At 39.3% G+C, this 14,644-nt stretch overlaps 1 protein-coding gene across 1 annotated transcript; it reads left to right on the top strand.

Annotated features, from left to right (window-relative positions):
* The first annotated feature begins 500 nt into the window (after window positions 1–500).
* Window positions 501–13,887, top strand: MGST1 (microsomal glutathione S-transferase 1). Its single transcript, XM_080660990.1, has 4 exons — window positions 501–797; window positions 6,647–6,787; window positions 9,126–9,220; window positions 13,282–13,887. The coding sequence occupies exons 2-4, from the start codon at window positions 6,662–6,664 to the stop codon at window positions 13,526–13,528; spliced, it is 468 nt and encodes a 155-aa protein (XP_080517116.1). The 5' UTR covers window positions 501–797; window positions 6,647–6,661; the 3' UTR covers window positions 13,529–13,887.
* Window positions 13,888–14,644: the final 757 nt, after the last annotated feature.

The raw sequence follows: 14,644 nt of genomic DNA, 5'->3' as shown, positions 1-14,644 counted from the left end.
ACCCTTAATGTAGATGTGGATGTTAAAGTAGATTTGCCTTCCTAATGCATTCCCCAAATGTCCCCGTAAAAGGCATACTAAACTGATTGTGTAATGAACTGAAATATAATCTCCACTTCCGCTTTGGATTCTGAACCTAAGGGGACTGAGTGAGGAAGCAAGTTGTCTGCGATCACAGATTTGGAACAATATCCGTGAGATTTATTAAATGTTTACATGTGTCCAAGCCAGCCTTTGCCTTGCAAAGGTGGCAGGACAAGTGAAGTTCAAGGGAACATAATGTTATCAATGACTTCTAATGAGTATTTCCCCCTTGAGATTTACATGTTCTCTAAAGCTTTTAATATTTTCAAGACTCCACATTGAGATCTTTTTACAATGTTTCCAACTAAATAAAAGTTAACCGCCTTTGCCTTGCTTTCCCATTCCCACACTTGAAATGTAGGATTCAGCATTCCCACTCAATCGCTAACGTCCCCGCCCCACTGAATAGGACAAATGGCATTTCAAGAGGGAGAGCTGCTGGCTGCAGGCGCCAAATACAAGTGTTCAAAGAGGGGAACCAGTAGGCGGTGGTTACTCTGGGAAAGAAAAGTCTGGCGATTTAGGGGCGGGACTTGCCGAGGCTGGGAGTCTTGCTTTAAGCGATGGAGAGCAAATTAATAGGAAATTAGCCAGAGTGGGCGTGGCGCCGGCGTCCGGTCCGCCCGCGCGCAGTGCAAGTCCCCCCAGTTCAGCCACCCGCCTGCGGGGACAGGTTTGCTGCCTCGCTCCTGCTGCGATCCACGGGATCCACGGTACGTGCCGGGAGGGGGTGCGGAGGGAGAGGCTGTGGAGAGGGTGGGGGGCCGGAAGGGGAAGGTGGATGGCGGCTGGAGGCTGGAGAAGTCTCCGCCAGTCTGCAACTTCTTCGCTCCATTTAGCTGCTGACTCTTTGCTGTTCAGTTGGTCCCTCCTGAAAGGGAGTTGTGCTCCTGCACCCTTGCAGGTAAAGTTTCCTGTTGTCCAACTCCAGGAAGGAAACTGGAGGCATCTTTTCATGTTTAAGTGGTGATTTACTCCTTATTCTCATCCACTTTGAAAGCCCCCCCCCCGCCCCCTTGAACTTTGGGGGTATACAAAGTACCTGCAAGTCGTAGTAATGCATACGAAGTCGCCGCAGTTTAAGCAACTTCTGTTCACCCCAAGGGTGTAAAGTCCCAAAGCGACTCTATTTCTTGGTCACACTGGCCTTTGGACCTACTGATAGGCAGAGAAACCTCAGCACGTTTAAAACAGTAATAATAACAACCACCACCAAGTGCAGGAGGCCCTGGATTAGACCCTGTGATATAAAAATAATTAAATTGCAAAGTGCAGGAGGGCATGGGTTAGATCCTGTGATATAAAAATAATTAAATTGCAAAGTGCAGGAGGACATGGGTTAGACTAGTGGTCGACAAACTCATTAGTCAATAGAGCGGCAAACCGCGGCTCGCGAGCCGCAGTTTGCCGACCACTGGGTTAGACCCTGTGATATTTTTATGGCCGGTTGACTGGCAGGCTAAGGATGGAACGCCCTAGAAGGCTCTCCACCCCCCAACCTGGAGGGGGAAGCCATGTGGAAGGAGTAAACGAGAAGGGGACCTTCTTTGGGAGTGAAGGCCTCAGAGATTATTGTTATCTCGGGACTGGACGTGTTGGGGGCGGGGTGGGGCGGGGTGGAGAGAAGACTGTCTTCCATTTTCCCACTTCCTTTGAAAAAGTTTCGAGGCCTCTTGCTAGTCCCGTCCCGCCACCATTGTTACGTTGTCCTTGTTCCTGTCCCTGCTTTCTGTCGGAGAGAGCGCCAAGTGGGCTGTAATCAAGCATTGTTTATGGTCAGAGGGAAACTTTCCCAGGCGCCCAGCTAACAGCCTGGAGTTCTCAGGGCCCTGGGCTGCTGTGAATACCCAGCTAGACACTCCTTTGCCTTCCCCGGGGGCTTATGGCCTGGGAGATAGGGTTGTGTGAGGGCTTTGCTGTGTCCAAAAAAAAAAAGGACTATTGCATGTTGACTATCTCGAGTCACTTTTTAAAATGGCAATTGGTCCACATTTGCATATTGCTCTGTGACAGACAAGTGCCATTCTTCTAAGGGTTTGCTTTTAGAGTGGAGCTTTTTAATCTCTGAGGTTGGAAAAGGAAGTCAACCCCCCTGAGAACAGCTTCACCCCACATTCCCCCCCCCCCCCCCCCCCCCCCCCCCCCCCCCCCCCCCCCGCCCGCTGCCCCACCAGCCACCAGCAACCAGCAATTTCCTCCCAGTACCTGGACTCTGAATCATAGGAGACCAAGTCTGCAGTCACCTCAATCTGTTCAGGAAATTCTAGAACTTACATAAACAGTAACAGAAGGGCCCTCGATTACCTTTTTGCCTTATCTCATGGGTAGCCTTCTGTTGGCTTCAGAAAGTCTAAAATTGCAGAGTCATGGCCCTGAGGATGTGTTCCCAGATTTTTCTGTGTATTTCACAATATTGACATAGAGAGGCGACCATGAATAAAAGAACTTTGCTCTTTTTGGCTAAGAACCTGTAAAGATAAGCAGAATATTTTTCAGTTGGGAGATGAAAACTCAACTGGGATAGGGGTGGCATTTGACAGAAAAATTCTCCCAAAAGACCAGAGTAATCTTGAATTGTCAGCCTGAAGGTGTTTAACCAGACCCGAGTTAAACACTTGAGAAAACTGGGTTCCAGTGTTGGTTCCTCAATTGTGAATTTGGGTCAAATTAGTCCCTCTACCTCTCTGGGCCTCAATTTCCTTATATGTTAAAGGTGGAGACAAATATTAGGTGCTTTGACTGTAGTAGAGTTTTCCAAATCAAGTGAGATAATGTAAAGATCCTGGAAAACCCTAAAATTATATGCTTGATGCCCAGAACAGTGCTAAAGTAGGAGCTTATTTACCCAATGCTTATAGAGCACTTCCCAGATCCAGTACTTTCCTCAGCACTTTACACATGACTCATTTAATGCTCACAAGATTCCTGTGAGGTAGGAAGTGTTACTAATTTCATTTTACAGGTAAGGTAAGTAGGCCCTGAAGAAGTGAAATCACAGCTAGGAAGTGACAGAGCTGAGATCCACCTGACCTCCAGCCTGGCTCCAGAGTCTGTGTGTGCTCCACACTCTCTCTGCCCTTTGTTCTCTCAAAGGCAGACACATCCATAGGAGGGGACTGAGCCCTCTCTCTGGTGAGGCAGATTGAGACATTCTCTGTTATGTCAACCAATGATGGCCAATAAAAGGAACACACTATACATTGTAATTCTTTGTTTTCTGTAATTTATAACCAAGTTTCAGATTTTGCTTTGCTTACTTCGATTATTTCCACTTCATTCCTAAAATACTCAAATCATCTCACATTTTACCCTCTTATTACTACTAGTGTATACTGCCCTCCTTTCTCCTGGTGACTTTTTCCTCCAAAACTTTTTCAGTAATTTTGCATTGAGTGCAGTGCCCAGTCATGATGTAGGCTCAAGGCAACTTATTGGCAAATCAGCTTTGGAAAAAAAAAAAAAAAAAAGTCTAGACTAGCAGCACCTTCTCTCATGCTACAAATGACTCCTGTGTCCTGTGTCTCTACTCCTCCTCACCTGGCCCTTGGGTATGTTGGTAGTAGAAGATGTTGGTCCCAGAGAGGTGAGTCAAAGACTTACATAAACAGGGTGTGACATCAGAGACTGTATGTTGGCTGATCTCCCAAAACCACAGGCCTGAGGAGTTAAGCCACATTTTTGGTGATTGAGAAACTGTGTGAAGTGCACCCTCAATATATTGTTCACATTGAAAGAAGAAGCTTCCCATTGCCTGCGTGCTCCAACTGCTGATATCTGTGTGTTCTTTTCCCAACAGTTCTGGAAGGCTTCCACTTTCTCTCTTCCCATACCAATTTTCACCAAGGAGAGAACATTCTCTTAACTTTTATTCATTGATAAATATTATTTTTTCATTCTGGGAACATTAGTAGAAACCTGCTGTTATAGTTTTAAAATTATTGTTAAATAGCAACACTTTCTACTGGATAAAATTGTCTTAATTTTTTAAGAAAAGGACTTCCTCAGTATTTCAGATCTCTTTCCAGAAGCATAGGACTTCGGGTTCCCTTATTAAGCTAATTACTTAGCTCTGAAGGATAGGGCAGCCTATTCCTGGCTTTCCCCCCTCAGCACTTAGGACAAGTGCAGCTTAATGTTACTAAAAGTATTACCTTGCACAGAGAATTTATCTCACATACTGTGCTTTCAAGACTTGTGGAGGTGAATTAATTTATCATATGTATTTGTTTTTGTTCTTTTTAACTAGAATATATCATTTCTGTTTGCCTAAATCTGAGTCCTTTTTTGGCTTACCCTTTAAAATAGGGGTTACTTAGGCAACTTTGGTTCATCTGCACAATGGGAATAATAATGCCCCCTTGTAACATAATTGGAAGAGGAAAGAAGGTAACAGATATAAGGGGCACCAACAGTGCCAGCCACAGAGTACACATTCAGTCAGTGTTGAATCAGAATGAAGCAGTTTGCCATCTCTTGAAGGTGACAGTGTGGTGTGGTTCATGTGTGAGATGTGTGGTCAGAGACATGTGTTTGTACTCCAACTTGCCTGCTTAACATATCTAATTCCCATTGTCTTCAAATGTAAAATGGATCTAGTTATGAGGATTTTAACATTAGAGGTACAAAGATTATGTAAGGCAATGCCCATAAAGTACATGGCATAGTTGGACTCACAGTGACACATAAAATTAAATATCCTATATAATAAAAGCCTAATATGCTAAGTGTCCAGTTGACCAGTTGGCCTTCAACCAATCAAAGCATAATATGCTAATGATATGCTAAGGCCGCTCAACTGCTTGCTATGATGTGCACTGACCACCAGGGGGCAGACAGTCGACTGGTCAACCAGTCACTATGATGTTCACTAACCACCAGGGAGCAGATGCTCTGACTGGTAGGTTAGATTGCTGCTGGGGTCCATCTGATTAGGACTGAGCAAGACAGGCTGGACACACCCTGGAGCCCTCCCACAGTCCCTCCCCAGCTGGTCAACTTCCCACGTTTCCCCCCAAACCCAGTCATACACCGGTGGGGTCCCTCAGCCTGGCCTACACCCTCTCACAATCTGGGACCCCTTGGGTGATGTTGGAGAGCTGGTTTCGGCTTGATCCTGCAGGCCAGGCCTAGGGACCCCACTGGTGCACGAATTCATGCACCAGGCCTCTAGTCTATGTATATTGTTATGTGATTTATATCACATTCATCAGTAGCACATAGACAACTATATGACCAGTAACAGAGTAGAGAAAGATATATAAATTTATAGATTATTGGTAGGTGGAGAGAATGATTAGAATTTGACAGAGGTTGATCTAGTATAATTACATACAGGCGTTGAATTTTCAAGGCAGGAATGAACTTCATGTAGAAGAGACTGCACTCCATTAAATAGTGTCTAAGCTTGGGTATGAGAAAAGATGTGTGTTTATGTGAAAGCGATAGAAGAAGCAGATAGCAGAGTGATAACAGAACACAAAGAAGTTAAAAATTATGACTATCAGATCATGTGAGGAGTTTAAATTTTAAGATTTACCTTAAATCCGTACCCACTTTGACTTAGTATCACTAGTGTGCCTTAGCTTTCCTCCTGAGTACATTCCCAATTATACATCCAACTCTAGACTAAGATAGTTCCATTCAATTTACTCTTGATATCTTTTAGATAGAAGTAGACACGGCATGTGAAGTAACCTAAAAAGTTATGTAAAGCTAATCCTCCTTCCCTTATTCCTTCCATGAAAGTAGCATAAATGCCAATTTTCCACCTTGCATTTGCAAGCCTATCTTATGTTTGGCTCCATTATCCTGCCTCTTTATCTTCATTTGCGTTGGTAATAATGATGACCATGATCATGGTGATAGTGATGATCATGATAAGGCTGTAATAAATTTTATTGAGGGTTTTTAATGGGCGAGGTGCTGTACTAAGTATATGTTATCAATTAAATCCTGACAACAACCCAATAAGTTAGGAACTATTACAAGTCCCATCTTATAAGTGAAGAAATTTAGCCTTAGAGAGGCCAAATCTCTCAACCAAGGTTAATAACTAATTGGTAGAATTGGAATTTTTGGAACTTGAGATCTTGAGTACTACTGAAATGACAAAAAGCTGTAGGTTTGGTTTCTAAAGCAAAACATATATAAGAAATTAGGAATTCCTAATCAAACATTAATGGTATTACTATTATATAATTTGACATTTCTAAAGAGCTCAATCCATGAACTCTGGTCTTTTGTGTCCAACTTGTGGTTCATCTTGATATAAAAATATGACTTTAATCTATCTTTACAGTATTTTGCCTGTTTATTTTATCTTGTAATGCCTTTACATTTTCATTTTCATTCTACTCATTTGATGTCTTCAAATTTAATGACATAGAACTAGAAGAAAATAATACTGCTTATTTTGAAATTTTAGAAAAATTAAATGATTATTTCTTCTGTAAATAACCCAAGATATTTGAAAGAACAGTATGGTTAGTACTCTATATCAAGTGCCCATCAAGGTATTTGGGGTATTTATGTCTGCTTTTTAAAATCTTGTCTATAATTCCAGATCAGAGTTGAAAAAATGGTTGACCTTGCCCAGCTAATGGAAAATGAAGTATTAATGGCATTTGCCTCCTATACGACGATTGTTCTTTCAAAAATGATGTTTATGAGTACTGCAACTGCATTCTATAGAATAACAAGAAAGGTAAGAAATTTGAAGGAATTTTTTTTACTTTTAAGAGTTGGAATTCTGAAAAGCAATTTTCTTAATTTCCTTTTTTCTTGGTAAAGTCCATTGGCACATTGTTTAATGCTGCAAATGAAATATGCCGTCATTTGATAAGATGGATTTAATATATTTATGAAACAGGTGTTTTCCCCCAGGAACTAGTAAATGGTTTTTTTCATTGTGTGTTTTACCTTTTGTCATGCTGCTTCAGCATCTGAGATTTCTGGAGTATCAAAGTTTTCAAGGAAACTATCTGTGATTTTGAAGTTAATTTTGCCAACTGGAGTTAATGAAATAGTCATTTTTCAGACAATTAACTGGTAATTTCATCTCTGTTACAGGTCAGGATATGCCTTTGGGGACAAAATTTAAGTTATTCCCATAGTAGCTTCTTGTAGGATAAGGCATTTGAATTTTGTATATTTCTGATTTCTTAAATGAATACTATTAATACCCAGCATTATAATTATTATTTTAAAAAAACACAGAGCAAAACTGGAGGCCTGGGGGAAAGTGGTAGAAAGATTTGGAGCACAATCCTGTATTCCAGTAAGGAGTATGACAACACAGCAAGGAGAGTTGAGCAAATCTACCTCCACAAAGTGAGACGACTTTCATTGGTGTGGTCCCTGCCTATTTAGCAATTTCTTTTTCAGGAAAACCACCTATTTCTCTCTCAGTGCCTGTCCCGGGTTTTGTCCTCCAGAGCCTTGCTTTTAACTACAGGTCATAGTCCTTCCTAAGGTATTTCCTTGTACTGTCTTTAGGTGTAATTCCTTCCCCAAGGATATTTGCATTTTAATGGGGCAAATACCTATCATGTGTTTAACTCTCTAATGGGACCAGGTGTTGGAGCAGCAGGCTATACAATAGCTGCCTCCTACCAGGTGCCCTCATCCTCCAGAAGCACAGTGGCACCAGGGACAGCAGAAATGTACCCCGTCTTATGAGAAAAGGACCAAGGAATTCGAATTTGCAGAGTGCTGCTGATGTGTGGCAGGAGTCATGGTGCTCTTTGCATGTATCAGATCATGGAATCAGTTTACATAATCATGTGAGATCCTCATTAGTGTCCTCACTTTATAGCTGAGGAGCTGAAAGTCAGAGGAGTAAAGCTTACGCAAGGTTTCAAATCAGTGCAGAGTGAGGCTGAGGTGCAAATTCATATTTGTTTAAACTCAAATCTCACATACTTTCCATTATAATACAATTATTTACTGACTCAAAATTCACGTATTGGCTAGGACCAAGATGGGCAGCCCTGACCTCAAGAGGTGATGCTCTATCACATTCCTGCCCATCAGATCTCCTCAGCATCTTTATCTGGAACAAATACTCATATCACATTAGGAAAAATATAATATTTATGAGATTTCTGAGCTTAAATTGAGGCTAATTTTATACTTTGTGTTTTTATTCATTAATTTACTATAAATTATTAAACAATGGACTATACTTAAATATTTTTAAAGTGCACGTAAGTTTTAAGGAATGGGGAAATCATTTCAAATAGCATAATAATTATAGAAAGAAATACACAAGCATATGCCCTAGATTACAGTGGTCGGCAAACTCATTAGTCAACAGAGCCAAATATCAACAGTACAACGATTGAAATTTCTTTTGAGAACCAAATTTTTTAAACTTAAACTTCTTCTAACGCCACTTCTTCAAAATAGACTCGCCCAGGCCGTAGTATTTTATGGAAGAGCCACACTCAAGGGGCCAAAGAGCCGCATGTGGCTCGCGAGCCGCAGTTTACCGACCACTGCCCGAACATGTATTTGTAGGAATGTAATCAGCTACTTATATTTCACTATATTATTCAACCTGAAGTTTTAGTTAATTCAGAAGAAGAAAAAGAGGTACACACATTCTAGCAAAGTACAGAATACATTTATTGCCCCTTGCTCTTCTAATATCTTTAGCAAGTAAACCTTGACTTTCAGGTGAGCAATCAGTTGGAAATGTTAATGCCCTTGAGAGAAGGTGCCTGAACACCACTATGAAAAAATGCCAGTTCACCATAATAATAGTCTAGATGACTTAGAATTAAGCCCTCTTTTCCATTTTGCTGCCTTTTCACTATTGTTATACATTGCTTTTTATTGAAGTTCTTATTTATGCCTCCCTTTTCAAAAAAATTTTGCAGTTAATAAAAATTCAGATTTAAGCTATAGATGCTCTCCTCTCCTCCTGTGTTCGATCTATTGCTCCAAATTTTTATTCCATAGGGCCATTCTAAATGAAAATAACTTAGAATACCGCAATGTTATCTGGTATTTGAAAGATATTTTCTTGGTATTTGGAATAGGTTTTTGCCAACCCGGAAGACTGTGCAAGCTTCGGCAAAGGAGAAAATGCCAAGAAGTACCTTCGGGTTGATGACAGAGTAGAACGTGTACGAAGGTAAACCCACTATCTCCTGAAATTGTTTACTTGGTCAATGAATTTTGGTCAAGGAATTCAGTGAGGGTGTTGGGGTTTTGAAGAAGAAAGATGAAAAGTCAGTCATCGTACTTAGTCCATATAGTAATTACAGAAAATTAGGGATCTAGAAGTCTTCAGCTATCATTGTAATTACACCTAGTGCCAATTTTGCTATATTTCTCTGCACTTTCTTGGGATTAATGACTTTGTTCTGTGTAGGAATATATCAAAACTAATGATAGGTAAGAGGTAAAATGAGAATGGTAGATTCTTACAATTTTGTTGTCTTTCTCCAGAGGTGAAATTGTCAACTTATGTAAAAGGATGAAGAACTAGGTACTTTTGCATAAGATTCAAAATATAAATGTGGGATATATCTCTCCTCTCTTTCCTTTATAGATATTATGTTTAATGTACTGAGAATGCAGTGAACAATGAAAAGCAATAAGCCAAGATATCATCTACACAGCTTCCTAACAATACAATTAATATACTGATTTTAAAAAGCACATTGAATTTTATTCTGGGGGTATTTTTCTTAATTTTTTTCATAAAGTCAGGAAAATAAAAAAAAAATCAGCTTTACTGAGGTATAATTGACAAATAAAATTGGAAGACATTTAAGATATACAACATTATGACTTGGTATACATATCTATTGTGCAAGTATTCCCCCCATTAGATTAATTAACACATCTATCACCTCACTCAGTTACTCCCCTTACCCCCGTTTTTGTTTTTGTTTTGTGTGAAAACATTTAAGTCCTACTCTCAGCAAATTTCAGTTATGCAGTACAGTGTTATCAGCTATAGTCATCATGTAATACATTCTGCATTCTATCCTCAGAACTTATTCATCATTTTTGTTTTAAATATACTTTTATTGATTGCAGAGAGGAAGGGAGAGGGAGAGAGAGACAGAAACATCAATGATGAGAGAGAATCACTGATTGGCTACCTCCTAAACGCCTCCCACTGGGGATCAAGCCCTCAACCTGGGCATGTGCCCCCAACCGGAGTCGAACCTTGGACCCTTCAGTCTGCAGGCTGATGCTCTATCCACTGAGCCAAATTGGCTAAGTCCTTTATTCATATTTTAACTGAAAGTTTGTACCCTTTTACGAAACTCCCCTTACTATCTCCTTTCACACCTAACCCCTGGCAACCACTTCTACTCTATTTCTATAAGTTTGACTTTGTTTCATTTTTAGATTTTCCCCATATAAGTGACACCATACAATATTTGTCTTTCTCTGTCTGGCTTATTTTACTTAGCATAATGCCTTCCAGGTTTCTTTAAGTTGTTGCAAATGACAGGCTTTCCTTTTCTAAGGCTGAATAACATTTCACAGTATGTATATCACATTTTCTTTATCCATTCCTTCATTGCCAGACAGATTTTTTCCATAAATTGGTTGTCATGAATAATGCTGCAATGAACATGGGACTACACACCTCTCTTTAAGACAATACTTTATTTTCCTTTGAATATACATGCAGAGTGGGATTGTTGGATCATATAGTAGTTCTATTATTAATTTCTTGAAGAACCTCTGCACTGTTTCCCATAGTGGCTATACCAGTTTAACAAGGGTTCCCTTTTCTCCACATCCTCACCATCATTTGTTATTTCTTGTCTTTTTGATAATAACCAGCCTAACAGATGTGAGTTGATAACTCATTGTGGTTTTGATTTGCATTTCCTTGATGATTAGTGTTGTTGAGCAACTTTTCATGTACCTACTAGCCATTTGTATCTTCTTTGAAAAAAATGTCTATTCAAGTCCTTTTCTAATTTTAAGTTTGAGTTATTTGTGTTTTTGTTGTTGTTGTTTTTGTTGTTTTTTTGCTATTGGGTTGTATGAGTTCCTTGTATTTTGAATATTAACCCCTTTTCAGATAATGTGGTTTGCAAATATTTTCTCCAATTAGGTTGCATTTCCATTTCATTGAGTTTCTTTTGCTGAGCAGAAATTTTTTAGTTTGATATAGTTCCACCTGTGGGTTTGTTTGTTTTATCTGCTTTAGTTGCCTTTTCTTTTGTTCTCCCCACTCCCCCCCCCCCAAAAAAAATCATTGCCATGTCAAGGAGATTAACCTCTATGCTTTGCTTTCTTCTACAAGTTTTATGGTATCAGATCATACATGCAAGCCTTTAATCCATTTTGAGTTGATTTCTCTATACAGTGTAAGATAAGGTCTAGTTTCATTCTTTTGCCTTTGAAAATCCAGTTTTCCCCCAACACAGTTTATAGGATGGAAGCCACGTGATCCAGGGCCCTGTCCCTCATGCAGCAACTATAAAGCTGGGCACAGATGTATGTATAGCTCCCTCCAGGAAGATACCAGTGACGTGGAGCAGCTAAAGTGTAAAGGCAGGGGCGGTGTCTTCTCCAAATTCGAAATATCTGTCCTTTTGGAATGTTGTGAAGGAGAAAACTAACATGCCCACGATTGGCGGTGAAGATTTATCTGTGGTTCAGCAGAATTCAGAGGGCCAAATAAATCCCCTGATGTCATTGGTGAAGCAGGCCCTTCTTTAGTAGAAAATGGTCTTTCCATCCTTTCTTGCCCACTTTACTCTCAGGAGCCCTTGGGTGGTTCCATGAAAAAGGGGACAGGAACATTCATATCTTTCTGCCTTTGCTTTTATGTAGAAACAAGTAATTCTTTATTTAAATCTTTCAAAACCATTACTTCTCTTGATTACTGTCACCTTCTTTATACCTTTATGTGTCATCATTTCTGTCAGGCAACCTTAGATACAATCTGTGGAAAACAGGAGGAAGGAAAAAACAGGACAATAATTGAGTACACAATAGGCCACTATTCTATTTTTTTTTCTAAAAGAAAAGAGTAACATAAAGCAGAAATATTTTTCATTTTTAAAAAAATATATTTTATTAATTTTTACAGAGAGGAAGGGAGAGAGATAGAGAGTTAGAAACATCGATGAGAGAGAAACATTGATCAGCTGCCTCCTGCACACCCCCCACTGAGGATGTGCCCTCAACCAAGGTACATGCCCTTGACCGGAATCGAACCTGGGACCCCTCAGTCCGCAGGCCGACGCTCTATCCACTGAGCCAAGCCAGTCAGGGCATATTTTTCATTTTGAAATATGTATCAATAGCTGGTAAACTCTATAAAATCTTTATTTTTACTCTAGATTCTGCAGTAATTTTTAATTCTGGAGACTTATAGGAACATCAGATTTTAAAATTAAGTGCTTAAAAAATATCAAGTCAGTAATAGATGTGCCTTGTATTCACATTCCTGCCAGAGAAACCCAAGGTGCCATGAATTGGAGGAAAACTTGTGGCTAAATTGTGCTTTTTTCTTCTAGCTGTGGTATAAAGATAAAATTTAGGAAACATATCTTTCTCTGTATTGTCATTTTTGTTTATTCTTTCTCCTTTGCCCCCTCACTTAGCAATTTTCTTTTTGTAAGTTGAGGATACACTGGCTCAGGTCTTACCCATATTTGAAAGGCTAGTTATATATTCTGCTATTTGGATGTTGAGAGCATGAGATTCTTGGTATTAAATTGGTAAATTAATTCTTTGCAACCTGTGGTTAGGGTGAGTGAGCAAGGATTGTCTCAGTAAAACTAGCAGAAGTGAGGGAAAGTCTTTAGAAAGATCATAACCAAAAGGATTATCTTGCTTTGGGAGGAAGAGTTTTTATAAGAAGAATCTTGAATTGCTATTGTATGAACCCTGTAAGAAACAGTATTTCATATCTACAAAAATAAAGTGAGATTTACTATATAGATACAGTTTTAATATTCTTGCAAGTGTTAAGTGTCTTCTCTGTTATATGCTGAGATACACTAAAAATAAAAAGAAACAAAAATAATGAGTCCTTCTAAATAAAAACCAGGTAGGTAAGGAAGCAAGGCAATTTGAGAGAAATAAAACGGATCTGTCTTTGCATTTTTCAGATTCATTAACACACGTTTAGTTGTAGAGGAGAGGGGGAAATGAATATGTTTCTGCTGATTTTAAAATTAGTGTTTTACTAGCCATCTTTTTCCACAGGGCCCACCTGAATGACCTTGAAAATATTGTGCCATTTCTTGGGATTGGCCTTCTATATTCCTTAAGTGGTCCAGATCTCTCTACAGCTATCCTGCACTTCAGAATCTTTGTTGGAGCACGGATCTACCATACAATTTCATATTTGTTACCCCTTCCCCAGCCAAATCGTGGTTTGGCTTTTTTTGTTGGATATGGAGTTACTTTGTCAATGGCTTACAGATTGCTGAAGACTAGATTGTACCTGTAAGGAGAATCATACAACTCATCACCCTATTATTTTCTAAGAATTCTGTATTTCCAATTTATAATGAAAACTTTTTAAGATTCTAAGTGGGAGGGAGCAGAGAAATTAAGATGGGGGAACCTAGACTGAATCTTAACATCACCAATGTCCTTTACTCTTGTGTTACATTTGCACTAGAAATTTAACACAATTCTTAAATCTATTATCTTATTCTAAAAGTACTTGGTTATACATTTTGATTATAATTTGTAATATTCATTCACCATTTCATATTTTAAACCTATAAAAAGAGTGAGTGCATGTATGAGAAACCTATTTCAATATTGCTGAAATGGACGTATGAAATAAAGAATTTAAAGAATAATTTCATTTAGTTTTATTTTTCCCAACTTGTATTTTCAAAAACTTCAAACCTATGGAAAAGTGTAAAGTAATACAATGAACCTTCATATGTCTTTCATTTAGATTTACTAATTTTTAACATTTTACTATATTTGCTTTAGCTCTACCACTCAGTGTTTTTTCTGAACAATCTTAAGGTAAGTTGCAGATATCAGTATACTTCACCACATGTTTCCTATGAACAGGACAATCTCTAAATAACCACAATACCATTATCATAACCAAGAAATTTAATATTAATGCAATAACATTAATTCATAAATATATATATACATATATATATATATATATATATATATATACACACATACACACACACACACACACACACACACATATATATTAGAAGCCTGATGCACGAAGATTCGTGCTAGAATGGGCTTTCCTTTCCCTGGCTGCCTGCACCACTCTGGCCCAGCTCCTTTCTGCTCGGGCCCCGGAGCCACCTCTTTCCGCTCCGGCCCTGCCTTCCCACACTGCCCAGAGGCCCTGAGAGACCAGGGGCGGGGCAACGCAAACCTCCCACCCCTGTCACTTGGCACCTGTGTATGCAAATTAACTTCCATCTTTGTTGGGTTAATTTGCATATCACTCCTGATTGGCTGGTGGCATAGAGGAGGTACGGTCAATTTACATGTTTGTCTATTATTAGGTAAGATATACTAGAGCCCTGGTGCATGAAATTCATGCACTCAGTGGAGGGTGGTCCCTCAGCCT

Source organism: Plecotus auritus (genome assembly GCF_963455305.1).
Source record: "Plecotus auritus genome assembly, chromosome: 3".
NCBI classification, from domain to species: domain Eukaryota; kingdom Metazoa; phylum Chordata; class Mammalia; order Chiroptera; family Vespertilionidae; genus Plecotus; species Plecotus auritus.
The sequence above is the reverse complement of the archived record's forward strand: the minus strand, read 5'-3'. Positions and strand labels throughout refer to the sequence as shown.